The sequence below is a fragment of the Notechis scutatus genome, chromosome Z (assembly GCF_049901735.1).
Source record: "Notechis scutatus isolate UNSWTSFEM ecotype Mainland chromosome Z, rNotScu1.2, whole genome shotgun sequence".
Taxonomy (NCBI): Eukaryota; Metazoa; Chordata; class Lepidosauria; order Squamata; family Elapidae; genus Notechis; species Notechis scutatus.
The window spans coordinates 6,453,454-6,481,450 of NC_142025.1; the positions used below are offsets into that span (position 1 = coordinate 6,453,454).

At 40.4% G+C, this 27,997-nt stretch overlaps 1 protein-coding gene across 1 annotated transcript; it reads right to left on the bottom strand.

Moving 5' to 3' along the window:
* Window positions 1-3,001: 3,001 nt before the first annotated feature.
* EXOG (exo/endonuclease G) lies at window positions 3,002-27,861 on the bottom strand. The gene is made up of 6 exons (XM_026678927.2): window positions 27,603-27,861; window positions 26,505-26,654; window positions 23,356-23,495; window positions 22,366-22,442; window positions 19,199-19,313; window positions 3,002-4,454 (listed from the first exon to the last, which is right to left on the bottom strand). Exons 1-6 carry the CDS (start codon window positions 27,796-27,798, stop codon window positions 3,993-3,995), a joined length of 1,140 nt encoding a protein of 379 aa, XP_026534712.1. The 5' UTR covers window positions 27,799-27,861; the 3' UTR covers window positions 3,002-3,992.
* Window positions 27,862-27,997: the final 136 nt, after the last annotated feature.

Below are 27,997 nucleotides of genomic sequence, written 5' to 3' on the forward strand. Positions count from 1 at the left end.
GTTGAGTAACGAACATTTAATGGCCAACCTGAAAAATTTTAGTTTCCTGGGTTTAGCATTAAAAAAATGAAAAATGATTGCATTAAACTTCTTCCAACCAATAGTTTTGTAAAACAGCCTCCACTCTTTACTTCTATGATTTTATAATTAAATAAACAGGAAACCTAGTTTTGTTTCAAGTGCTATTGCTCCTTTTGAAAACTTTAGAAATGAAATTTCCCATTTAGTTCAAAACTCGAGGTCAATGACAGGAAGACCAGGGAATGTTTTGTTCTGAAATGGCCTTCAAGCCAAGAACATTTTGCCCAATTATGCTACTTTGTTCTCCCATAAAATTTGGAGAAGCTTCTTCTGACCTGGAAGATCTACCCAATTAGATATTGGGGGGAGATTGAATGAGGCTTCTGAAAAGAAAAAGTTAAGATGGGGTGTAAGTCTTCACATCCATGCATTCCAACTGCTATCTTGACTTTTCTTTCCTGTCCAATTTCTCTTCAAAACCTTAACAGTTCCAATAATCACATTGTCACCATCAGTTAAGAAAAGACTCAATCAATAGGGGGTCTTTCTGAGTGGGTTCCCTTCATCTCAGGAGTAAGTGGTTAGTCCTTCAATTTGCTGCTTGAAAGAGCACTCTTATGTCATTGCTTGTTGTATTCCATTGTGTTTGTGGAGAACCAATTTCTCAGATATCACAAGTCCCGCTTGATTCAGATCCTCAATGAAATCTCATGCATCAAGGACAAGAAAACCAAAACCAACTGCTTTAGTTATTTGAGTATAGAGAAGGAGAAGCAATTTAGAGATACTATGAAAATCCATTTCCTCGCTCATCCTTTACTAGTCATGAAGCATATTCATCTTCAATTTGCTATTTTTACTGGAACGTTCACAATTTCCCTGAATTGCTTGCATATTAGTCTGTACTTCTACTTTATCTATAGATAAAGTAGATAATGCACCTGTAGGTCTGTAGACCCTACTTTCCCTTCACTCTACCAACAGGCCATACGGATTTAACAGTCTGTAAATGTGAGTAACACCACCTCTTAGATTAATTATCCTTGGTGATGTTCCCACATCTCAGAAATCTCCACAAACTTTTTAGTCATGTTTCATTTTCTTACATTGTTGTAAACCATCGGGAGTCACTTATAAGATGGGCAGTGAAGAAATTTAATAAATATTGAATTAATGAAGTAATGAATATAACAATGAGAACAATCAGTGGAAAGGCTTATCTCTAGAAGCTGTGGGTGCTCCATCACTGGAGGTTTTCAGAAGAGACTGGACAGCTATTTTGTCCGGAATAGTATGGAATCTCATATGGCAGAACTTCCTAAATTTTCAAAGAGTTTGGTGAGATAAGCCAACCAACACTTGCAGCTCTTGAGTGCCCTCTAAAAACTAAGGATTGTGATTTTCATGGAAATTCTTGGCAAGATGTAAAGCCAAATCTCAAAATTATTCTCCTGAATTTGGCACTTGATAGATTGGACTGGAATTCCAGAAACTTCCAATCATCTTGCCAACTGTGGCATTGTTCATTGGGAATTTAGGGAGCTGGGATCCCAACATTGAAGGGTATCAGTGTTTTGGAACTATTAAACTCCTGGAAAGCTAGCAGTCTGGGATCAATAGAATCCATAGCATGCTAATTTTTAGAAAGAGTGGAAGCATTTTATGTAGAAAATTTCAGGAAATATTTTTCTGGATGTGAAGGTTAGTAAACTTGAATGTGTTAAATTGCAGAACAAATCAATTACTCTCATTTATCCTTTTTGTTCCTCTGTTATTTTTAAGTAACAGAATCTCTTTAAAAAATCAAGAATATACTTATATTGCTGTTTTACATTTCTGGAGTTTAATTATAAAGCATATATGCAAATGCAACGTAGTCCTAGCAACCTTTTCTATCTTAAAGTGATGAGTTTTAAATAATCAAACCAGACTCCTGAATATGTCAAGATGAGATGGATTAAAGGTTTCTTAAATTCTATGGGCACAAGAAGATGTATAATCCTTTCCCTTTCTTTCTTCTTGCCTGAAATGCCAGTTTGGACAACCGTTTTTTAAATTCTCCATTTGTGTGTTTTTTTTTTAAATAATAATAACCCTGGAATCTCTTCCTTAAGTCCAATACAGCTAGTCCCCAGTTTTCAACCATTCTTTTAGTGACTGTTCAAAGTCACAACAGCACTGAAAAAAGTGACATATGACTAGTCCTAGCACTTATGCAGCATCCTCACAGCCATGTGATCAAGGTTCAGATGCTTGGTGACTGGCATGCATCCCAGGGTCATGTGATCACCATCTTTGACCTCCCTGGTTGGCTTCCGACAAGCAATGTCAACTGGGCGGGGCGGGAACGGACGGACGACCCCAGATTCACTTAACAACTTCAGATTTGCTTAACAACTGTGGTAAAAAAGGTCATAAAATGAGAGGTGCAAACTCAACAACTCCCTCACTTAGCAATGGAAATTTTGGGCTCAGTTGTGAATGTAAGATGAGGGCTACCTATACCTTAATTGTTATATTGCTGTATTGTACTTTTCTGCAACACAACTACCAATCCTCCTTTTTTCGTGAGGGTTGGTCAAATGCCCAATCCTGCTGCCAAATCATTAAAATTGGTCTACAACTCTTGCTGTGGCCATGAACAGTGAAAACCCCATTACAGTCTAGAAACGTTCCCTTTAGAATATTATTTGCAACTCTAACCCAAAAACTATACATTAAAATTGAGGCTCCGGCTGTGATTCAGAAAATCACTGAAACAGATGTAAACTTTTGCTTTCCCCTAAAAAAAAAGTGGTCTTTCCTTCTCATTTTGCAGCTTAATAAGCAATTTGTGATTTGAAACTGTGGCATAAAGATGGAAAAATAAAAGGAAAACAGTAAAAATATACCTTTAACTTGCACAGAAAAATGCTAAGGCAGGGTCTCATACCTGATCTTATAATTCTGATAAAACAAAACAAAAATCAGAATAGAAATCTTGGGAAAATCTTTATTTCAAAACTATTTATTCAAAATCACAAAATAGCACTCTCAGGGCATCAACCTATATGTCAAATAAACAAGCTGCATACGGGGGAAAAATAAAAACAGTATTAAAACAGGATGTTAATTAGCCAATCTAGAGATGAAGCCACTGTGATAGTAGTAAGAATGCTTAGTCTGAAGAATCAAGAGAGATTTAAATTCAGGACAGTAATACCATTAATATATTATAATAATGTTATTACTACAACAAAAAGCAATCAGTTTTCTTTAAAAAAAATAGCTGGCCATAATAAAAAAATGAGCTGGCCTACTAGAGCAATAAAGATACTCAAATGACTGGATTCACACAGGAAGGTATTATATGGTTCATTTAGTTTTACTTTAGTAAGTTGCCTGACCCAGCCATTGTAAATCCAGTCACTGATGTTTTTATAATTACATCACAGTTTAACAAACCATGGCAGTATATGTGAGCTCAATGTGAGATATTATTGTAAGATGTTTAAACAGAGTGCGTGTGTTTTATGCTGTATACCCAGATTTTAAATTAGAAACGTGGGTTTAATCAAATTCCCATGAAGAAAGCAGCTGAATAGGGAACTGGAGGTCAGGGAAGGGAAGAGGAAAGAAGAAAATAATAGATAATATTCTAAAAAACATCAAATTAAAATCAGTGATATAATCTTAACAGGAAAGAATAAAACACTTTTAAAGTAAATATATTAGAAAAGCATTGAACAGATAGCAATGAAAAAATCCTGCTTATATTCCCAGTAGTTTTTCTCTAGCATTATATGAAAGAATCCCATAAATTTGAATATTTGATGGCTAACTTAGAAAAGCACCTCTATCAACCTCCAGCACAGAGAATCTTTCAATATGGCAAATTGTATATTTTGATCATTGGAGAAGAGCCAGATAATGGTTATGAAAGCTTTCTTAACAGCTACATCTCTGAAAATACAACACCAAACTTGTAAAGTTCAACCAACTTTTCTTTCTCTAACTTCTGCTGTGGTTCGTTCAGCTAATTCTTCTTTCTTCTTATTATAAATCTTTAAGAGATACTCATCCGGTTCAATTCCTTTTTCACGTAACTCAGACATGATTTTCCCCAGCCTTTCTGCTGTCCTTGCATTCTGTATTTTCCGAGTTGTGATATACAAAGTAAATTCTTCCAGGGTCATTAGCTTACAAGTATCAACCTCACAGATATTTCTAACATCTTCAGATTTATTCAGTTCTGGGAAGAAAACAAGGCCGGACATTTTCTCCAGATCTTCGATGCCAACTTGGAATTCCTGGAGCTGATGGTCAAATCCAATAGGACGGTTTGGTACCACAAAGGCTCCAAGTAACAAAGGATCTTGAAGCACTTCACTTCGCCTGGCGAGAATGACTTTGTAGAGATGAGAAGGTACAGCCACCTCATCCTTCCCAATTACCTATCAGCAGAAGGGAGAGATTGTATTACTCAAATTCATCTATCTGTGCAGATTCTTAGTCACCCAGGCATGGCTGTCTCAAAGGTGCTTTTCCAAAAGGCAACTGGACTCTCTTGTTGTTTTCTTTGAAAATATTTCGCTTCTCACTTAAGAAGCTTCTTCAGTTCTAAATGATTGATGGAGAATGGAAGCATTTATATTTTTGTAGTAGTCATCTAGTCATTAGCACTTTCTCTGAGAGCCATTAAGGCCAACTTGAGGATTTATCTGTATCCTCAGGATCATCTGAATCACAGTGCAAATGAGTGTGGAACTTCCTTGGGACTGCCGAAAGGATCGTGTTGTAAACAGGAGGCAGGTGGTGTCATATCCCTCCCACTCTGTTGAGAGAGGGCTGTTCAATCTTAACCCAGGTGGCCTCTTTGACTCCTTTCAAAAATGTGGTCCTCTCGGTCCGGAATGTGGACTTTGCTGACTTCACAAGACTGACACTTGTCTTGGAGATTCAGCAGTCCATCTTCATCCCCACCATCAAACTAGAACCGAAGAAGCTTCTTGGATGAGAAGCAAAACATTTCTCAAAGAAAAAAAAAATCAAGAAAGTTCAGTTGCCTTTTGGAAAAACACCTTGAATATTCAAATTCATCTTAAATTAGGGCACAATCCAGATCTCATTTGGATGAACATGGAACTGCCAACACAACAATAAGAAGAGTTATTGAATAAACACAAGCCCATGGTTGACAATGTTTCTACCCATTTAAAAGAAAACAGTTAAAAGGGAAACCAGTTAGGTAATTATCCCCCTAGTTTGATAAAAGGCATTGCAAACAGATTGGAAAGGAGTTGTTAATTCCTGGGAAAGTGGAGGTAGTCCTCAACTTATTACCACAACTGATGCTAATTGAGTCATGGCCTATTTTACAACCTTCACTGCCACTGCTGTTAAGCAAATCACTGCAGTTTAATTTAATAATTCGTTAATGAGAGCCAGTTTGGTTATGACACTAGACTAGAAATCAGGAAACTGTGAGTTCTAATCCTGCCTTAGCCATGAAATCTGTCTGGGTAAATTTGGGCCTGTCACTTTTTCTCAGCCCAATCCATCTCACAGAGTTGTTGTTGTAAGGAGGAAGAAAGTGCATCAAGCACAATCGCTTCATTGAGTTACTCATAAAAGTGGGATTAAAAACACCTAATACATAAACAAGTGATACAATCCCTACACATGAACACCTATGTAACAAATATAAGCAAATATATGTAACAGATAGCTGCCCCAAACAAGTTACCAAAGCCACACGAAAGGGAGACAGAACATTATATTATGTTTGACAATTAATTCAAACTTCAGTAAATATACCACTTTTAAGTGGTTCCACGTTGCTGGGATTCTAAATCACAAGAATAAAGCAACGCACCAGCGCATCCTGGCTGATATATGGAAAATTCTTAAATTCTTCATCCTTTTTCCTTTGAGAGTGTATGTGGAGAACATTAGCAAAGAAAGCTTAGTGGTCCCACTGAAATTCTCAAAGTAACATCTGTGCATTTTATCTTTTTAAAGGCTAAACCCACTGAGCGCTATAAAGATATAAGCCTTTCCTGCTTTGTTTGTTATTACAAGAGAGTTTGAAAAAATGTGACATTCAGAACATAGATCTGAAATGAAAAGTAGACGGTTTCTGCATGTTCAAAGCTTCAGCCTCCCTGGGGAGGCTAGGAAGGGAATGGAAGAGAGAGCAGGCCCCTTGGCAAACTGTGTGAGACTTAACAATCCACAATGCTCTAAAAACAGGGGTGCCAAATTTAAGGCCTGCGGGCCAGATTCAGCCCATGGGGTGCTTAGATCTGGCCTCTGGAGCTGCCCCGGAAATAGCAAAGGACTGGTCCGTGGTGCCTCTGCCAGAGAAAACGGAGCTCGGGAAGGCTGTGCATGGGCCTCCAGGGCTCCGTTTTTGGCCACCCAGCTCCGTTCGCAATCTCCCCAAGCGCCATTTTCATTGGCAGAGGACTGCAGGAGCCCTTCACAGTCCAAATCAAAGCCTGGGCAGGCCACAAGTGGCCTTCTCAAGCTCCATTTTTGCTGGCAGTGGGCTCCATTCTCCAAGTGTCGCGGCTCAATGGAGCCTCACAAGTGGCATCAAGCTGGCCACACCCACCCCAGCCACACCCATACCCCGGTCTCTTGAGGTCAAGCACAATATGTCCCTCAATGAAATTGAGTTTGACACCCCTGCCTTAGAACAAAAGTGGAGAACTATGGCCCTTTTATGACTTGTGGACTTCAACTCCCAGAACTCCTGCGCCAGCTATGTATACTTGACGAGTAGCACGTATGTGTGAGGGGAACTTTCACCTCACTATCTCTGCCTTAGAACATCCGGACTGAAGGAACGGTGCCTATGGAATCATTGCTTTTCAATTCTGGGCTCTGATATTCCTTTGTGATTTACAACGGGTGGTAGCAGCATCTTGCCTAGAAGTAGAATCTAACTATTAACCTCCTGACAAACATAGCAACTAAAATCTTATTCTTCACCATGTGAACTGCACTAAGAGACCTTTTGTGATTATAGGGCGTTCTTTAGAGAAGTAATGTACATTGTTCCACATGATTGCTCAGCTCAAAGAAGCCGGGGGGAAAAAAAATCAGCATGTTAATAAGCTGTGTCTGTATAGATTTAAAAGGATTAGCCTCATCCTGAAATATACCATGAGGAAATCCTGAAGCTTGGTTTGTGTGATGCTTTAGTGCCACCCAGTGGATGTTGTAGCCAACCTTCATAACTGTAGCATTCTATCTCCTTTATTTAAGGCCAACAATTCTCTCCCTGTCATTTAGGACAGACAGCTGTGCCCTTCTATGGAGAGACTAGGAAATATAAGAAGATAAAGCCAACACAGTCCTGGGCTGCATTAGCAAAGGGATAAAATCAAGATCACGTGAAGTGTTAATATTGCTTTAATAATGCCTTGGTAAGGCCACACTTGGAATACTGCATCCAGAATACACAATACACAAAACAGTAAAAAAAGATGTTGATACTCTAGAAAGACTCTATAATCGCAATCATCCAATATTTGAGGGGTTGCCCCAAAGAAGAGCTATTCTCCAAAGCAGCTGAGGGCAGGACAAGAAGCAGCGGATGGAAACTAATCAAGGAGAGAAGCAACCGAGAACTAAGGAGGAATTTCCTGGCAGGTAGAACAATTAATCAGTGGAACAGCTTGCCTCCAGAAGTTGTGGACACTTACTTTATCACTGAAGGTTTGTAAGAGATTGGATAGCCATTTGTCTGAAATGGTACAGGGCTTGAGCAGCGGTTGGGCTAGAACAGGGGTAGGGAAACTTGGCTCTTTTATTACTTATGGACTTCAACTCCCAGTATTCCTGAGTGAGCCATAAAAGGTTCCCCATCCCTGGCCTACTGGTTTTTCAGTTGTGGGGGAAATCAATTTTTGACTTGAATGTTTAATATACAAATGTAGGACAAATATAAGTGTAAGTTTCCCTACCCCTGAGCTAGAAGATCTCCAAAATCCCTTCCAACTCCGATTTCTGTTTTTGTCTGATTTGTGAACATCTATTGTATCCACACATAAGAAATGATAAAGGAATAATTATTTATGACAGTAGCAGTGAAACATTTAGCTACAGAACCTCCTTTTCCTTCCCAGCTTAATAGTGACTTGCTATGGTTAAAAGCCAGTACATATTAAACAAAATATAGAATTTTATAGTGCAATTATTTGACATCTAATGCTTCAGTACACTTATATGTTCACATCTGTCCTCTTCTGAATGTCATTCCTGTAGCCAAGGCTCAATATCTCCCCATTTAACTGAAATTAATATGTATCAACCTAGATTTACCTTGTCTGGGTGTGTTATTATTTTGGAATTCTAACTCATCTGAACTTTTGTGCCCTGTGCTCACTTCCCCCCGTTTGGTGTATCTAAAGCTCACATTTGAGCCTTATTCACAGATTTTTCTTACTGTTACTGTTGCCTATTGGGAGTCACAAGACTGTTTTTATTCCTATATTCTAAATAGAGATAACCAGGAATATTAGGTTATAATAAGCCCCCACAGGGCTCACACCAGAATTATAAAATTAGTAATAACAGAAGGAAGGATATTGGTTGGCAGCAGATAAGAGGAGGGAAATGGAGTTTAGGGCTGTGATATGTTGAAAAAAACCTGCAGCGAAACAATCACATTCTCTCTTCAATATCATCTGGTGTGGCTCAGCTCCCCTTGATATTTCATCTTTCATGTGTGCTGTGTTAAAAGGCAGGCTGCAATGAACTGTTCTGCTTAACCAGAAGTGATGCCTTTAATGTGCTATTCTCACACAAGGTAAAACTGTTCGAATTCAACTGGCTCTGCTGTGCACATGAGAAAATGCCAGGATATGGAAGCTTTAGGAAATAGTCCGGTCCTGAAACAGGAAGGCAAAGAGGACATTCAGGTAGTCCCCAACTTACAGCCAAAATCTATGTTGCTAAGCGAGACGGTTGTTAAGTGCATTTTGCCCCATTTTTCCACTTTTCTTGCCACAGTTATTAAGTGAATCACTGCAGTTGTTAAGTTGGTAACACAGTTGTTTAGTGAACGTGGCTTCCCCGTTGACTTCCCTTGTCAGAAAGTCGCAAAAGGGGATCCCATGACCCTGGGACACTGCAACCGTCATAAATATGAGTCAGTTGCCAAGCAGCTGAATTTTGATCACACAACCATGGGGATGCTACAACAGTTGTAAGCGCGAGAATTAGTTATAAGTCATTTTTTTCAAGTCGCTGTTGTAATGCTAGATCCGTAATGGCGAACCTATGGCAGGCGTGCCACAGGTGGCACGCAGAGCCATTTGTGTCGGCACGTGAGCTGCAGGCAAACTTACCTCACTGCGCATGTGCGTGCCTCACAATGGATTTTCGGCGGGTTTGAGGCCTTTTCGGCCTCCCAAAGGCTTGAGGAAGGAGGCTTCTGCAGGCTTCTACAAGCTTTGTAGGCGAAAATCTAACCCTGTTTCGTCACTTCCAATATTTTCGGAAAAACAGGAAGTGATGAAATGGGGCTAGATTTTGGCCTACAACGCTTGTAGAAGCCTGCAGAAGCCTCCTTCCTCAAGCCTTTGGGTGGCCGAAAAGGCCTCAAACCCACTGAAAATCAGCTGAGAAGCACACTGCAGGCAAGGGGCGGGGGATTGCATGCACATGCGTAGGGGACTGGGGGGGCATGCATTGCCTTCTGGGTGCTAGCACACAAGTGTGAGCATGCAAGCGCGCGCTCCATTTTTGACAAAGGAGCCCAAAAAGATTAGCCACCACTGCTCTAGATAGATGCTCTGTGTAGTGGATCTCTCCTTAATCAATGATATAAATGGTTGTAAGTGGATGACTATCTGTGCTGTAGAGCTGGGCAGGTGTGTATGAGGAAAACTAATCCTGGGCCACTAGTCACATCCAGAGTTCTTGCAATGAAAAGTATTTTCTGCAGCTGAAAAAGACTAAAACTGGGCACTTGGGCACCCAGTCTGGATGGTTTTCAAAGGGAAGTGGACAGCTTCACGAAACTATAAATAGCTATTAATGGCCACTCAGTGACCCAGAGTGCTGGACTAAAAAGAAATTGTTCTTTCAACACAAGCAACATAGGAATGTATGGTTTATAACAGAACTTGGCCCCACAATTTGTACGGATCACAGAGATTCTGAAAACATGAAGTACATAACTTGGGCAACTACAGTATACAGGTAATCCTTGACTTACGATCACAATTGAGCCCAAAATGTATGATGTTAAGTGAGAAATGTGTTGAGTTTTCTCCCATTTTGCGACTTTTCTTACCACATTTTTTAAGAGAATCCCTGAAGTTGTTAAATTAGTAACTCAGTTGTTAACTGAATCTGGCTTCCCCGTTGTCTTTGCTTGTCAGAGTGTCGCAAAAGGGGATCGCATGACCCCAGGACACTGCCACGGTCATAAATATGAGCCAGTTGCCAACCATCCGAATTTTGATCATGTGACTCTGGGGATGCTGCAATGGTCATTAGTGCAAGGACAGTTGTAAATCACTTAACATTTGGGCAAGAAAAAACAACTGTATAAGGACAGACTAGTTCACACTTGGCTTAAGGCCAGTAATACTGAGAGGGATCTTGGCATCCTAGTGGACAATCACTTAAATATGAGCCAACGGTGTGCAGCTGCCGCCAAAAGAGCCAATGTAATCCTAGGCTGCATTAACAGAGGGGCAAAATCATAATTACATGAAGCTCTAGTACCGCTTTACAAGGCCACACTTGGAATACTGCATCCAGTTCTGGTCACCATAATATAAAAAATATTTTGAGACTTTGGAAACAGTGCAGAGAAGAGCAACAAGGATGATTAGGGGGCTGGAGGCTAAAACACACAAAGAATAGTTACAGGAATTGGGTATATCTAGTCTAATGAAAAAGGACTAGGGGAGACACGATAGCAGTGTCCCAATATTTGAGGGACTGCTACATAGACAAGGGAAATCAAACTATTTCCCAAAGCATCAAAAGGCAAGATAAGTCACAACGGATGGAAACTAATCAAGAAGAGCTCTAACAGGGGGAGCCATCAATCAGTGGAATGGATTGCCTTCATAAATTGTGGGTCATCCATCACTGGAGGCTTTCAAAAAGAGACTGGACAACCATTTGTCTCAAATGGTGTAGTAGGGTCTTCTGTTGAACAAGGGGCTGGACTAGAAGACCTCAAAGATCCCTTCTATTTCTCTAGGTTCTAGGTTTTATGAACTTTTTTCAGTATTGCTGTAACAATCATTAAATGAATGGTCTTCGGTCAAGGATTACCTGTACCTCATCATGATTATTGTTTGTTTATTGGGATATATTTTGACAATAGCGCATTTCTGCTTAAAGAAAAATCTCAATAAAGGCATGCATGACATACTTGTGCTTCATAGGTGTAATCTCAAAAGTGATTTTTATTTTTGAAAAGGCAACTGGGTCAATTTTTTGAGGATTAAAAAGATGTTTCGCGCTTCCTATCCTGAAAGCTTCATCAGTTATAATGGATGGTGTTAGAGATGGAAGGACAATTATTGACAGAGGCACCACCAACCCCAATTTATAATTCAGTTCTTTGAACTGTTTCAAGAAGATTCCACACATCTGATTCAGGTGACCCTGAGGTCACAGATAAAACCTCAAATAACCACAATGGCTCTCAGAGAGGTTTTGACTGCATACAAAACACAATCTTTCCATTTCCCTCCTCCCTACCTATGAGAACCTTTTATTCACCAGCATCCCCAAATGAATCTCAACTGTCAATAACTGTCTTTCCATCTCCAATACCATTCATTACAACTGATGAAGCTTCCAGGATAGGAAGCAAAACATCTTATTCTTCCTCAAAAAAGCAGTCCAGTTGCCTTTTCAAAAATAAAAAAAACACCACTTTTGATATAACCAGGGGTGGGATTCTACCAGTTCGCACCTATTCGCTAGAGCTGGTTGTTAACATTCTAAGCAGTTCGGAGAACCTGTTGTTGGAAGAAATTACTGGCCTAATCCTGTAAGGAAGGCAGGAAGGAAACATTCTGGTGTTGCTTACAGAAACTGCCTCTCCGTTAACCCTTATTACATTCTTGGCAGGACTAGATTTCCTGTGTCTGGAACTTCTCTGGAGTATTTTTCCCCCTCCTTTACTGGTATTTTGCTTGTGTGGAGTGACCATTCAAAGTTACAATGGCACTGAAAAAGGTGACTTATGACCATTTTTCACACTTACGACTGTTGCAGCATCCCCACAGTCTTGAGAAGCCAGGCGAGGAGATGCGTGCCTCGATGTGAGTGATGTTGAGTTGGCCACACCCAGCCAGTCACATGACTACCAAGCCACGCCCACCAACAAAGCTACACCCACAGAACCGGTTGTTAAAAAATTTGAATCCCACCCGTGGATATAACTGTGACCTGGATGACTGAGAACCTCCAAAGACATACTGTAGGTGTAAACTTAAAGTTTAAACTTCACATGCCACACAATGCAAAGAAACTCTATAGCTGTGTGAGAGCTTCTTCAATTCTATGATTCTAATCAGTACTGTACTTTGGAATAAGCTGTTAGTCCAAACGTAATCAGAAAAAAAAACCATTACTTGATTTCAAGCCTGCCCCATTTATTGCAATGGAATTTATATGTTCTAGTTTTCGTTGTACCATCATAATAATTTAGCTTATGGCTGATGACAAATGAAATAATCTTCAACAGATTAATCATCACCCTTTCAATCTCTCTCCCTCTCTCGTGTAACAATTAATCCAAATTTCCTATATAATAACAAACCTTTGCTTTTTCTAAAACATTAAAGCAATTTTAAGATATAATAAGCAATACATTATTTTTTATTGTTAAGGAAAGGCCTTTTAAAAATATTTTACATCTCACTTTATTATAGAACAATGCTGCAAAAGCAAAGGATTCTGACTGAGTTGGCAAGCTAGGAGATTTAGTTTCACCAGCTCTTTTGTAATTCTAGATAGGCATCTCATTCTAAACTAAATTATAATGGAAGGAAAGAAATAAAAAGAAACCAGCAGTCCAACACTCTGCATAGCAGGTGTCCTAATGAATGTCTGTCTTAGGCTGAAAACGCGTTGTTAAAAACTTTGGATGAAGCTTTGGGCCTGAAAATAAATACTATTTTGAACATTACTGAAAAGTTTTTTCTTTATTTGAAAATAAAAAATAGGATTGTATGAGTGATCAGATACAGGCAATGCTCAACTTACAACCATTCGTTTAGTGACCGAAGCTACAATGAAAAAAGTGATTTGGGACATTTTTCACACTTACAACCATTGAAGCATCCTTATGGTCAAGTGATCAAAATCCAGACACTTGGTAACCGGTTCATATTTATGATGGTTGTAAGTGTCCCTGGCTCTCTCTCTCTCTCTCTCTCTCTCTCTCTCTCACACACACACACACACACACAGAGTTCATATTTATGATGGTTGCAAGTGTCCCTGGCTCTCTCTCTCTCTCTCACACACACACACACACACACACACACACACACACAGATACACACACACAGAGTTCATATTTATGATGGTTGCAAGTGTCCCTGGCTCTCTCTCACTCTCTCTCTCACACACACACACACAGACACACACACACAGAGTTCATATTTATGATGGTTGCAAGTGTCCCTGGCTCTCTCTCTCTCTCTCTCTCTCTCTCTCTCTCACACACACACACACACAAAGAGTTCATATTTATGATGGTTGCAAGTGTCCCTGGCTCTCTCTCTCTCTCTCTCTCTCTCTCTCACACACACACACACACACACACACACACACACACACACAGAGTTCATATTTATGATGGTTGCAAGTGTCCCTGGCTCTCTCTCTCTCTCTCTCTCTCTCTCACACACACACACACACACACACAGAGAGAGAGGGGGGTGTACATAATTTGCATTCTACAAATTAAATTAAAATTCTGATTTTAATTTAACCAGTGTTGTGTAGAAAATAATACACACATTTAAAAAAAACAAAAACCTGTAATTTATTATTTAAAAAAAGGCAAGGTTTGTTTTTGAAAAAGAAGGAAAGCCAAATGGAAATTTGTTTTCAGCTTGTCCCTAATAAGCAGCCTGAAATGTGACAGTAGTGCTTTCAGCATTTTGGAATCCGTGCACACGATGTCAAAGAACTCTTTTTCTATACAGGGAAACATCTGTAGCTCAGGGGTCCTTGGTGCTCTCTGCGCTTCCTGGTTTTCTTTGACCACCCAAACAGTAGAAGGTTAGAATTTTGAGTACCTGTTCTGCTGCCATCTCGTGGCTGTTTGCCATCTGCAGGCCAGCTATGGCAGCCTTAATTAAATAAGAAATATCCTAGTTTGGATTATGAAACGTCTGCAACAAAACAACCAAACTCAGAGAGCACCAAGGACCCCCCTCAACTCTTTTCCCTGTTGCCCCAAAGAATGTACTGAAGAAACTAATAGTGGTCAATACCTGAAAACAGAAGTTTCCTGCTGTATTGCAAGGAAGATGTAGAGGATGAAAGATTTATCAAGCTCTTACAGACTCAGGGGCAAAGCTACAGTGACCAGAATTAACAAAACTGGGCTTTTGTCACCCTGACTTATATTTGGGGGGTATGGCAATTGCTTAAGACTTCTGCAGGTCAATAGACATAAAATTCCATCAAGACCTGACAGCCAACACACCTGACTGAGCTTTGTAGTTCTCTCTGTATTGAAGGCAATGTCAACAGAAAGTCAAAGAGAAGCCACAAATATTCCTTCTGCAACCCAATGATCTTTTCGTTTCCAAAACTGCTTCTTGGCGTGAAGATCAAGAATGAATAAACGGCACTGGGGGGGGGGAATCAAATTATGACCGTAAGTGTGAAACTTACGACCACTGCAACATCCCCATGGTCACGTGATCAAAATTTGGGTGTGTGGCAACTGGAATGTTTTTATGATGGCTGCACTGTCCCTCCCAGTGGTGTCAGATAAGCAAAGACAAGAAGATTTGTTTAATGACAATATAAATCACTTAACAATGGCAGAGATTCACCTAACAACCACGGCAAAAAAAGGTGTAAAATAGAGCATGACTCAATTTACAACTGCCTTGCTTAGCAATGGAAATCGGCAATTGAAGTCATAAGTTGAGGGCAACCTATAATGTCTGTAAAGATGATAAATCAAGCCAAGGAGAGTCAAAAGTAAGAGATGATGGCAATATCAATATCGGCTTACTTACAAATGAACCACTGTAATCCATTTTAAAAGATGCTGATGCTAGGCGGCCATTAAAACATTTAGTTATATCGTAATAATACTACCAATTAATTATATATGGTGCAGATGTTTATTGATTTTAATTCCAGCCAAAGGCAATGGATCCTACAGTCAAACTGAACTACAAATATTTCTGATGTATCCTGATTGAAATTAATCTAGCCACAAATTTAAAACCAGAAATGAGGAAAGATATTGATCACTTCTAGACATCCATTCGGTTGCAGTGGTCTTCTGATACAATTTGGAATCCCAATGTCCTTATTTTACCTGACGTTTAAGGCTTCTTTTAACTCCAAAGTACTACTGTACTTCACCTGAATTGATACTTGAGTGATGACATCATGATAATGTTATTCCAAGGGATCTTACCCCTACAGCCTGGCACTTTTGAGCTATCTTAAAAGGGACCTTTCAAGAGAGGGAATTAATAACAGAGATGCTCAAATCCACTTGTTACCTTTGTGTTCAGCTAGAATAAGTAGGGTTGGGATATTTTATTGATTTTGTTTGGTAGGCGCCTATTCCCTACCAGAAAATCTACTATTAGAGCTTTTTACAGTGTTTTGAGTCAATATTAAGTAAAATATTCTTCCTTTAATGTGTTTTGGGTCAACCATAAGTGAAATTTGATTCCTAGAGGCTTTGAACCCCGTTTCAAACATTGTCAGAAATTATGAAAACATGCAAAACCGATTAAAACAATTCTTCAGAAAAGGGTAATAAATATTTGTTACAGCCCTCCATAAAACAGTAACAAATTCTTCATTATTAAAAGGTCACTATTCTTTTAAAAAAATTGAGAAAACATTAGCATATGCTTAGAATACATTAACTCTTACATTCTGCATTATTGTGTGTCCTTTTTCAGACTTGTTTCAAAATACTGATGTTACTCTTTGAAAAGATGTGCATGATTCTACTTTTTGTCCTAAACTGTAGAAGCAGCCCTGTTATATATTTGCTTTCCAATATCATTTGAAAAGAAATTATAACTGTAAAGTTCATTTATTCAATACAATTGCCAGTATTTATTTTGACTGCTAGTCAAGTATTACAGTTTTCTTTTATGTTCACTGTTTTGTCAAATTTATAACCCAAATTATAATGCAGGAATGCACAATGGTGTATGTAGCATTTCCTTTTTCAATTTCTCCACTAATAATAACTGAGAAAATATTCAGCCCAAAGTCTTTCAGGCACCTTCCATAGCAAAGGATGGATTTGAAATTGGATCTTTTTCATAGTGACCCATCATCTTAATCCATACATTGCTGGTGGAATATCTGTGGAGATTCTCAGTCATCCAGATTTTGCCTCAAAGGTGCTTTTTTTCCCTTCAAAAGGCAACTGTTTTGTTTTGTTTTGTTGAGGAAGAAGACATTTCACTTCTCATCCAAGAAGCTTCATCCGTTCTAATGGTAGGGGAATGAAAGTTTTCTTCTCCCAACCGAAGCGATGAAGCTTCTTGGATGAGAAGCAAAACATTTTTCTTCTTCCTCAAGGAAAAAACAGTGCAGTTGCCTTTTGAAGAAGAAAAAAAAGGCCCTTTGAGATTGCAGTTGTATCTATCACTGACATTATCCTGGCTGACTGAAAAATTCATTGTTTTTGACAATGCCGCTGTATTCAAAGACTCAGAGGGTTGTGCCAGGAGGACAACAGCAGAGCCAAACTGATTATGCATTTTGCAGCCGGCAAAACTCTAAGGAATTGTAATTTCTACATTTATTAAATGAAAGGGGTGTGCTTCTAAGAGCAATGCTGCTACATATAAATAGTGAGCCAGTCGACAAATTATAAGAGTACCTCTGCAACAGGCCAACCAGTTCATGGGAAAATTCTGAAGCATCTCCGACTCATTTGATCACAATATCACCTGGCCACCTATCATAGAAACACAGAATGCCAGAGTTGGGATCACCCACTCAATTCCCTGCAGAAGTTCTACAGGAAATCAGAGACGGAGGAATGGAGGAGGTGTGGGAAGTGACTGATTGAGTGTTTGTGAATGTGTATAACAGACAGATAGACAGGGAGGGAGATTCTCCTACGCACTTAAGGCTATATGGCTTACAGCCTAAAATGATATCATTTACTTAAACATAACTGTATTTAATTCACTAAATATACCTTTTTTTATCCCTTAATCTATTTTAAGATTTTTTGACAATTTGTCACAATTCACTAAAACACTTAAAAATTAAACGAGGTGATTTCATAAATATGAAGAAAAGCTCAGATCATAGCAAGTGCTGTGACGAAGCTTTAAATTATGCTTTTAATCTGGGTTTGATTTGAGTGAAGCAGAGGAAGAAAAATTATTGGAAAAAAGCTTATTTAGAAGCAAAAAGCTGCCAGAGGACAAAACTCACTATACAGGGGATCCCTAGAGAACAGCATCCCCAAGATTAGATGCTGTCGTTTTTATTTATTCTGTAAAAAAATGAAACAGTGTGTTTTGCCTTGTGGTGACATGAATTTTTCCTATGGGTAATTTTTTTCAATTTCCACACTTAAGAGTATATTTATATTCTGCAAGTGTATCCTCAAATTCCAACTGTGGTCATCACTCTATATTTTCACCAGACATTTGGTTTGGGATATGCCAAATTCAGCTGAAGTGAACATGAGCCAAAAGGCAGAAAACTGTTATGTCCAGTGGGCACACTTGGAACTTTGAGAATATTTATGTATTTACTTATATACTCAGAAAGCTCAAACTGCCCAAGGAGCTGCTGATCCAGTTCTACAGAGAAAGTATTGAGTTTGCCATCTGCACCTCTATAACTGTCTGGTTTGGTTCTGCAAACCAACAGGATAGACCCAGACTTCAGAGGATAATTAGGACTGCAGAAAAAAAAAAAATTGCTACCAACCTCCCTTCCATGGAGGATCTGTATACTGCCCGAGTCAAAAAGAGGGCTGTGAAAATATTTACAGACCCCTCACATCCTGGACATAAACTGTTTCAACTCCTACCCTCAAAACGACGCTATAGAGCACTGCACACCAGAACAACTAGACACAAGGACAGTTTTCCCCCTGAATGCCATCACGATTTATATTGACTGTTTCCTAGTATGATTTGATTGCTTATTGTACCCTATGACTGTTATTAAGTGTTGTACCTGATGATTCTTGACTCTTGACGGATGTATCTTTTCTTTCATGTATACTGAGAGTATTTGCACCAAGACAAATTCCTTGTGCATCTAATCACACTTGGCCAATAAATAATTCTATTCTATTCTATTCTATTCTATTCTATTCTATTCTATTCTATTCTATTCTATTCTATTCTATATCCTACTATTATTTTTACAAATAACTCAAGGTAGCGAAGATATCCAATAAATGCATATCTTCCTCGTTTCCCTCATAACAACCCTGTGAGGTAGACTTGGATGCGAGAAAGAGTGAAAATGAGAGGCCCAAAGTCATCCAGTTGGTGTCCATGGCTGATGCAGGACTAGAACTCACCATCTCCTGTTGATTAGCCCAAAGTCATCCAGATGGCTTTTATGCTTATGGCGGGACTAGAATTCCCAGTTGGCCAGTTTCTGTGTCTCAACCCACTAGGCTCTCATATATACAGTGTGTGTGTGTTTTGTGTGTGTGAAGACTTGGTAATTATCACGTATTGTCACTTACTGTCACTTACCTTTTTTTCAGTAATTCAAGCCTCTAGACTACATATTTCCTGCGCATGTGCGCGCGCACACACACACACACACACACCACACATACAGCAAAGTACTCTTCAACTGTCCTGACACTTCTATTTCTGAAACACATTTTCCTCATGCATGTGAAAACGCAAGACTGCATTCATTACAAGTCCACACACACACACAAAAATGTGCAATAAAATGAAGAGGCAGCCTTCCCAGATTACATCCTAACCTGATAGATAACCTTCTTCTTCCCATCTTCCTCCAACTGAGGTAACGTCAAGGGTCCTGAAACAATCCAGACGTCTTCAAATCTTTCAGTCAGCTCCCGGCAATACATCTCTACTCTGTAAGTATGTCAAACAGACCAGGTAAACTGACAGGCTGGTTCCTTTAATAAAATATCTCACCTCACCCTCTATAGCAGGGGTGTCAAACTCAAGGCCCGAGGGCCGGATCCGGACTGCAGGGTGCTTAGATCTGGCCCCCGGGGCCAGCAAAGGACTGGCCTGCAATGCCTCTGCCAGCAAAAACGGAGCTTGGGAGGGCTGTTTGCGGCCCTCTTGAGCTCAGTTTTCACTGGCAGAGGGTTGCAGGAGGTTGTCACAGTCAAAACGGAGCTCATGAGCCCGTTTTCCCTGGCAGAGTGCTCAAGCCGCCACAGGCACCCCTGACATGAGCTTCTGGGAAATTCTGGGAGTTGAAGTCCACAGGTCTCAAAGTTGCCAAGGTTGGACACCCCTCCTGTATTGCAAAACACCATTATTTGCATAAGGCTTGAGTTGCACTACTAGATGTTGTTCCATAGAACAGACAGTAAGCTTCCAAACATAAAAACTTCTATTTTTCTACTTTATCTTTATTTCAAGGCAAATTGTACATGGTTAGAAGCAAATTTTAGCCATTTTAAACATTTCTACTTTAAAACCGCAACTTCCTCACCAGGGGAGAGGGAAAAAAGTTGGGGTGTGCTTTGCTCTAATAAAAAAAACTTCAGATTTCTGCCTGATGAAGCAGTTCTGAAGGCTTTTTTCCCCCCTCAGCATCATCATTTTCCAATGCACAAGTTTCTTGGGGGAGAAAAACACAAGGTTAACTTGTATCTACTGCTTTACATTCATTCCTTTCCTTGGGGAAGTTGTTAGTGGTGATATTTTAGTGACATCTGCCTCTGAAGAAGTCATCCCCTTGGTTGCATTGAAGAGCCCTGGGGGTGCAGTGGTTAGAATGCTGCATTGCAGGCAAACTCTGCCCACTGCCAGGAGTTTGATCCTGAGACTGTCTCGAGGTTGACTCAGTGTCGGCTTTGGAAGCCCTACTCCACACTGTCACATAGCCTGAGAAAGTGGGGGGTGATTTCAATTGAGTGGTTCTAAGTAGACAAAATAACATTATTTTGTAAGCTCAAGGTTATTAAGTGTGGTGCAGGATGGAAAAAGGATCTTACTCTGGAACGGATCGTGATTGGTCCATGTGATGTGATGATGGCCAAAAGGAGATGGATTGTAGTTTGGGACATTGTGGGAAGTCCGGGAAACTTTTAGTTTCGAGATTCCACAGATGTGCCCGGTGCTATTCTAATAAAGGTACTTTTGAGATTATGCTGGTCTCAGAGTTACTGATAGGAATGGAGGTTTGCTGGAACACTGAAATTCCATCCTTCTCAGGTCAGTAAAATGAGGATCCAGATTGTTAGGGGTAATATGTGACTCTGTAAACCACTTACAGAGGGCTGTAAAAGCACTATGAAGCAGTATATAAGGCGAAGTTATATTGCTGTTGGATTTGTATTTGGCTGATAGGGAGGAAGCAATGGAGGGAGGGAGTTGGACAGATAAGAAATACAATGAATGAATGAATGAATGAATGAATGAATGAATGAATGGAATGGAGGGCTTGCACCTTGCTGTGGGAATAGAAGTAACAGCATCTCTTTATGTATGGCAAACAGAGAATTGACCATTCATGGACTTGCCTGCACGAGTAGCTACCAAATTAACAAAACTATTATCAATAAAGGAGAATATTTGTAGCTCAGGATTGACATGAGGGGTCCTTGGTGCTCTCTGAGCTTGGTTGTTTCCTTGCAGACGTTTCATTACCCAACCAGGTAACATCACCAGTGCTAGTGATGTTACCTAGTTTAGGTAATGAGACATCTGCAAGAAAACAACCAAGCTCAGAGAGCACCAAGGACCCCTTCAAAAATTATTATCATACTGTGTGTCCCAAAGATGCTTTCTCTCACAAGAGAGCTGAACTTTCTTGTTTTGCTAGAAGATATTTCGCTTCTCTCCCAAGAAGCTTATTCAGTTCCGGAAGCTTCTTTAGATGAGAATTGAAACATATTCTAGCAAAACAAGAAAGTCCAGTTGCCTTTTGAAAGAAAACACTTTGGGCACAACCCTGACCAGGACAATGGAGAATCTCCATAGATATTTATCACACTGTTTCCCTGGCTTGAAACCAACTAACTCCGTTTCTCAGCAGTATGGGTCTAATTCATCGATTTCCATCCCATTTCATTAGACCTGTGTATCTTTTAAAGCAGGGGTCCACAACCCCCAGTCTGCAGGCAGTTGGGAACAGGCCACGCAAATGGCCATGTAGCTGCATTTGAAAAACTACCACCTCTCCCTCCTCCACTGCTGGTCCACAGAGCTGGAAAGGTTAGGGGCCACTGCCTTAAAGTGCTATGCGCCATGAGTATTCAAGAAGGGAGATATTATATATTGTCTCCACTCACACACATACACATAGAGAAACTCTGGACTGGCGTGTCCACCATACATTCTGGGCCAAAATTCTCTCAACTGGATGAGGAAGTTGCAGTGGGTTTGGGGGCCAGATCACCCAAATTCAAATAGCAGAGATGGTCTTCGACTTACAGGCGTTCATTTAGCGACCACTGAAGGTTGCAACGGCAGTGAAAAGCCAGCCCTCGTAACTGTCACAACACTCCATGGTTGGCGATCAAAACCTGGGCACTTAGCAACTAGCAAGAATCTACATCAGTCGCAGCATCCCTGGGTCCTTCCCAGCTAGCTTTCGACAAGCAAAGTCAATGGGAGAAGCCAGGTTTGCTAAATGATATGATTCATTTAACAATCACGGTGACGTGTTTCACAACTGTGGCAAAATAGTTCGTAAAATCAGTTGCAATTCACTTAGCAACCGTCTTGCTTAGTTATAGAAATTCTGGTGCTAATTGTGGTCGTAAGTCGAGGACCATGTTTTCTTTCTCTGAGAGCACTTTTACATCTTTTTTTTTCCTCTGATCTTTTTCCTCCAACTTGACGTGTTTCGCTTATTTTGGTTAGTCCAATTCTGGTTGAAGTGTGATGGTAACAGTTAAACAAAATGCATCCTGCTTTTAGTATACTTGTTAAATGCACCCACCTATTCCAGAAACCAGCATTATTCTCATAGTTCTGAGGCACGATGTTGGATAGATAAAATGTTTCTGCCATGGCTTCCTATTTTTAAAAAATAAGGATTATAAATTGAGTTTCTGAAGGATGCCTGCATTAGTTAAGAACCCAGAATTAAGCATCATATTAACAGAATTAAGTCAGATATCAAAATAGAGCTTGTGTTCAGAAGAATATTAATAGACTCATCTACAATTTTTATATCAGTCAGCATTACAGGGCAAGGCTTGATCCTTTGAATTTGGGTCTGCTTTTTAATCAACTTGTTTCCTTCCCTAAAAAACATAGGTACAAAATTGCAGAGATTCCATAACATCCACATCATTGTTTGGCTGTTCTTTAACAGACTTAGGAATAATACATTCCAATGTTAAGCAGTTTTATTTATTACACCCTGCCTTTATTATTTTTATAAATAACTCAATAACATCTTCCTCCTCTTACAACAACAACCGTGTGAGGTGAGTTGGGATGAGAGAGAGGGACTGGCACAAAATCACCCAGTTGGTTTTCATGGCTAAGGCAGGACTAGAATTCAGTCTCCTGGTGCTTGGCACACAATCACCCAACTGGCTTTCATGCCTAAGGTGGGATTGAATTCATTGTCTTCTAGTGCCTGGCCCAAACAGGCTTTCATGGATAAGGTGGGACTAGAACTCATCATCTCCTAGTAACTGGCTCAAAGCTTTCATGGATAAGGTGGGGCTAGAATTCATTGTCTTCTGCTTTCTTGCTTGGTGCCTTAATTACTAGACCAAACTGGTTCTCTTTGCATTCTTTTTTTTTCAAAAAGAAAAAAAAACTAGTTTTGGATTTTGCATTTTCTCATGCAAAAAAGGCTGCGTATTTTTACATGCAATCTTGTTTAGTAGAAAATGGCATAGTGTGAATTGTTTTCAACCTCCCACCCCTTCCCCTTCAAAGAAACAAGGAATCAAACTCTATTGAGCAACCCTACCGGTGAATGTTTGTTGTCCCCTGCTGGTGCCATATGACCTCGTGACCAGCCACTGCCGATGTAATCTTCATTCACAGCACTGAACATAGAAGGGATGTTGGGGTCTGCTTTAAATTTACAATGTTTTCTGTCTGCACTGCCTGTGGGACAAGATACCAAACAATTTGATTACATTTCCTTTTCAAAAATCAGTTCTGTGCTGAAAGCAACTTACACAATTACAAAGAGAGAGAGAGAAAGAGAGAGAGAGAGAGAGAGAGAGAGAGAGAGACTTTAAGTGGTTGTCTGGCCTCCTAACCATTCTGAGCAGAAAATGTGCCTCCAACGTTCCCATACAGGTAGTTCTTGACATATTGTATGGTCATAATTGAGCTACAAAGTTTCTGTTGCTAAGTGAGACCAGTTGTTAAGCGAGGTTTGTCCCATTTTATTTTCTTGCCACAGTCAAGTGAATCACTGCAATTGTTAAATGAATCTGGCTTCCCCACTGACTTAGCTTGTCAGAAGGTCCCAAAAGGGAATCACATGATGCCCTTGGACACTCCAACCGTCATAAATATGAACCAGTTGTCAAGCACCTGAATCTTGATCATATGACCATGGGGATAATGTAACGGTCATGTGAAAAATGGTCACAAATCACTTTTTTCAATGCCATTGTAACTTCAAATGGTTGCTAAACAAATGGTGGTAAATCAAGGACTACCTGTCTAGTGTTCTGTTGTAGAGAAGATCGGAAACAAATGATCTTTTTGAATGCTGCACCCTGCCATTGATTTTACTCACTGAGAAACCAGGTATCATTTTATACTATTTTGTAATCATTTATTAAGCTGCCCAGAGTTGCTGCCAACAGTGAGATGGGCAGCATATAAATTTAATGAATGAATAAATAAATAGCCAAGCCTCTGATGAAATCTAAAGCTCCTTAGAATAGAAATCTCAATGTAAGAGGTAAACTGAATTGAACTTCAAATGCTGAAAAGATTATTCCAAAGGTCTATTCATTAACAATCTAAGCAGGTGTTCCATGAGATACAGGTTCCCTAACTTTGTGACTTCCTTAAATAATACATGAATGTATAAGATTCCCTCCATGATTTTTTTTTTTTTTGCTTTTTAATATCCTGTAATTCCTTGCATTGGGGTAGAGTCAGGCCAATCGAATGGAGATGAGCATTTTCTGGCCAGATGCCCTTCCCAACATCTACACGGAGATCACAGCGGATATTTTTCTTTGCGCCCAGAGAGAAAAATGTGTGTTGCTTCTTAGGATCGAACTCACAGCCTCCTTATTGTGAGGGTAGAGCTCCATCTAGGCCACCATGCTGCTCATGAGATTCCCTCCATGAATAATGTTAGGATAATTCTAATGATAGTAATGAGGAGGAGGAGGAAGGAGGTGATGAAGGTGGGTGGTTGGTGTAGGATTCCTGTTTTTTATGGCACTTCAGACGGCTTTCAGTAAGGCTGCAAAATTTTGGAGGCTTGACCACACAAATCAGGGCCAAGTCAAAAATGCAAGCGAAATCATAAAAGCATAACTATAGAAGCAGAGTTCACCCTATTGGCCACTTCATTGTCCTATTACAGCACATTCCTGATCCAACATTTTGGAGCTGCATTGGAAGTCAGTTCCTATCAGCCATAATTAACAGGATCACACTGAGAACAATGGAGTTCACAAGTGTCACTCCAAGGGAAACTGACATAATCAAACTTGGTATAAAATGATTGGAATATAGATAGTCCTCGAATTACAACCATTTGTTTAGTGACTGATCAAAGTTACAACAGCACTCAAAAAAGTAACTTATGACCAGTCCTTATTTACAGCAGTTGAAATGTTCCCATGATCAAAATTCAGGTACTGGGCAACGGTATTTATGACAGCTGCATAAATGCATATGATTTGTGGATCACCATTAGCGACTTTCACAGCTTCTGACAACCAAAATCAACCCCATATTTGCTTAGCAAACCATGAGAGTCATTTATCTACCAGGATGACTTATTTAATAACTTTTAAAAAGTTGCAAAAGTGGGTGTGATTCACTTAACAATCACCTTGCTTAGCAAGGAAGTTTCTTGTCTCAATTGTGGTTGTAATTCGAGGGTTACCTGTATTTATCTCTAGGTGTTGACTTTCATTTCTCTCCGCTCCCACACCACCACTACCACAGTACTCTAAAACAGGGACCTCCAACCTTGGCAACTTTAAGACTTGTGGACTTCAACTCCCAGAGTTCCTCAGCCAGCAAAACTGGGAATTGAAGTCCACAAGTCTTAAAGTTGCCAAGGTTGGAGACCCTTGCTCTAGAATGACACCAAGCCCCTTTCAGTTGCCTCAGGATGATGGGATAGGATTCACTGCACCTGGATGCAAGTTGATTGGCAGGAAAGGAAGAAGCAAGCTTGCAAGGCATGGCAATTAGAAGCAAACTTGTGGCTCACCCCTTGCTTGCAAGCGTCTCCAACAAGGAAGCAGGAAGGCGAATGAACTTAAGAATTTCAAAGCCCATGTACGTAGAAACCTCGATTCATCTTAGACAATAACCCCATGCATATCTCTAAGAAAGTAACCTTGTCTTATAAGCGTTATTTTCGGGTGAATTCAGGTAGTCCTTGATTAAATTCGCTTTGAAGTTTACAATGGCTCTGAAAAAAATGACTTATGACCGCTTTTCACACTTATGACTGCTGCAGTATTCTCACCGTCACATGATCAAAATTCAGGCACTTGGCAAATGACTCGTATTTATGACGGTTGCAGTGTCCCTGGTGTCATGCAATCCCCTTTTGTGACCTTCTGGCAAGCAAAGTCAATGGGGAAGCTGGCTCACTTAAGAACCAGATTACTAACTTAACAAATACAATGATTCACTTAAGAACTGTGGCATGGGGTTATTTTCCAAGATGAATCGAGGCTTCCCACTTACACACGCTTTGGATAGAATCTTAAGTCTCACTTAGCAACAGAAATTTCAAGATCAGTTGTGGTCATAAGTCAAGGACTACTTGTAAAGATAAAAATGCAGCCAGGGGAACAAATCTTCTGTTGTGGTTTTATGATTCATACATGGCAAGGAGCCCTCTCTTCTTAGAAGGAAATTAATTACAATATCCAGGCAGAGGAACCGTTTAAATACCTGAAGTTTTATATTTGGAAATATGTTCAATCACCCATCTAGGTACTCGTTTTGCCTGATCATAAGAGAGAGCATGATTGGTGTAATATCTGATCTGAGTTCCAGCTGCAGGAAAGCCGTATCTTTCTAATATAGATTCTGGTCCAGGTTCTAAGAGAGAAAGAAAGAAAAAAAAAACACCCTTTTTGAAACAAAGGCATAGAGAAATCACATCCTATCTTAAAAATTGGAGCCAACTTTTTACAAGTAATAGAAAAATAATTATACAGTGTTATATAATCTTTCAAAGATTACACAGCACTGTATAACTGGTTTCGATTTAAACCATACAGAGGTGCAGTAAGTTAAGATAGTCTTTATGGTGCAGCGGTAGAAGGTCACCAGCAGTTTTTCATTCAATTGTTGTTTTCTGAGAAGTCTCAGGCAGTCTAATCTCTGCTGGGTCCTTTTGACCAGGGCTGCAATGTGAGCACCCCAGGTCAGGATCTCTTTTATGGTAACACCCAGAAACTTAAAACTGGCCACTTGCTCCGCTCAGTCTCCATTGATAAGCAAGGGCTGGATGTCTGATCTGTTCCTTCCTTCTTTAATCCATGCCATATAAATGCCAGGGATCTGATTAATATGAATTAATATGAACACTGCACTAGATTTGGACACCCATAGATTATGTCAAGAGAAGTGATTGATGGGATGTCACATGCTGTGTCTTTATACCGTGAATTCCAAATTACTTCCATCACCTTTCTCCCAATCCAAGTACTATCAGGTCTAACTACCTTACTTTCTGACTGTGTGTTGCGCTAAGCCAGAGGTCTCCAAACTTGGCAACTTTAAGACTTGTGGACTTCAACTCCCAGAATTCTGGCTTTCCTGGCTGGAGAATTCTGGGAGTTGAAGTCCATAAAGTTGCCAAGTTTGGGGATCCCTGCGATAAGCAACCACAGCTTTTGTTCTTTTCTCATGGAACGGCTGCTGGCGCTTCCCGCGCCTGCGCACTCGCCCTCTAGCCTCCGCTCAGCCACGCCCACTCTTCGCGTCATTTCGCCTTCCCGCGGGCGGATCGATCGCTATGCGCTTGCGCAGTCGCCTCCTTACCTCCCAACGGTGGCAGCAGCAACGGAGATGGCTGTGGTTCATCTGGCTGGGGCGCGGCGGCGCTCGGTGGCCAGTCGGGCTTTCTGAGGAGTTTTTTGGCGAGCAGCCCCGAGACGGTGGCACCCAGGGCCGCTCCGCACACGAAACCGCCGAAGAAGCGGCTCCGGACGAGACGGGCGCCTATCGCCTCTGCCATTCGAATCCCCGTCGGGAAGCCAGCCAGGCGGGGAGCGAGGCTTTCCTCCGCCCCCTGCCCGGACTGCGCAGACTCAGAACTCTGCCTCTGGCGAGGCGGGGGGAGAGAGAGAGAGAGAGAAAGCGCGGGAAAGTCGCTCTTCCCTCAACCAGGCGTGTGTGCTTCCTCCTAGACCAGGGTCTCCAACCTTGGCAGCTTT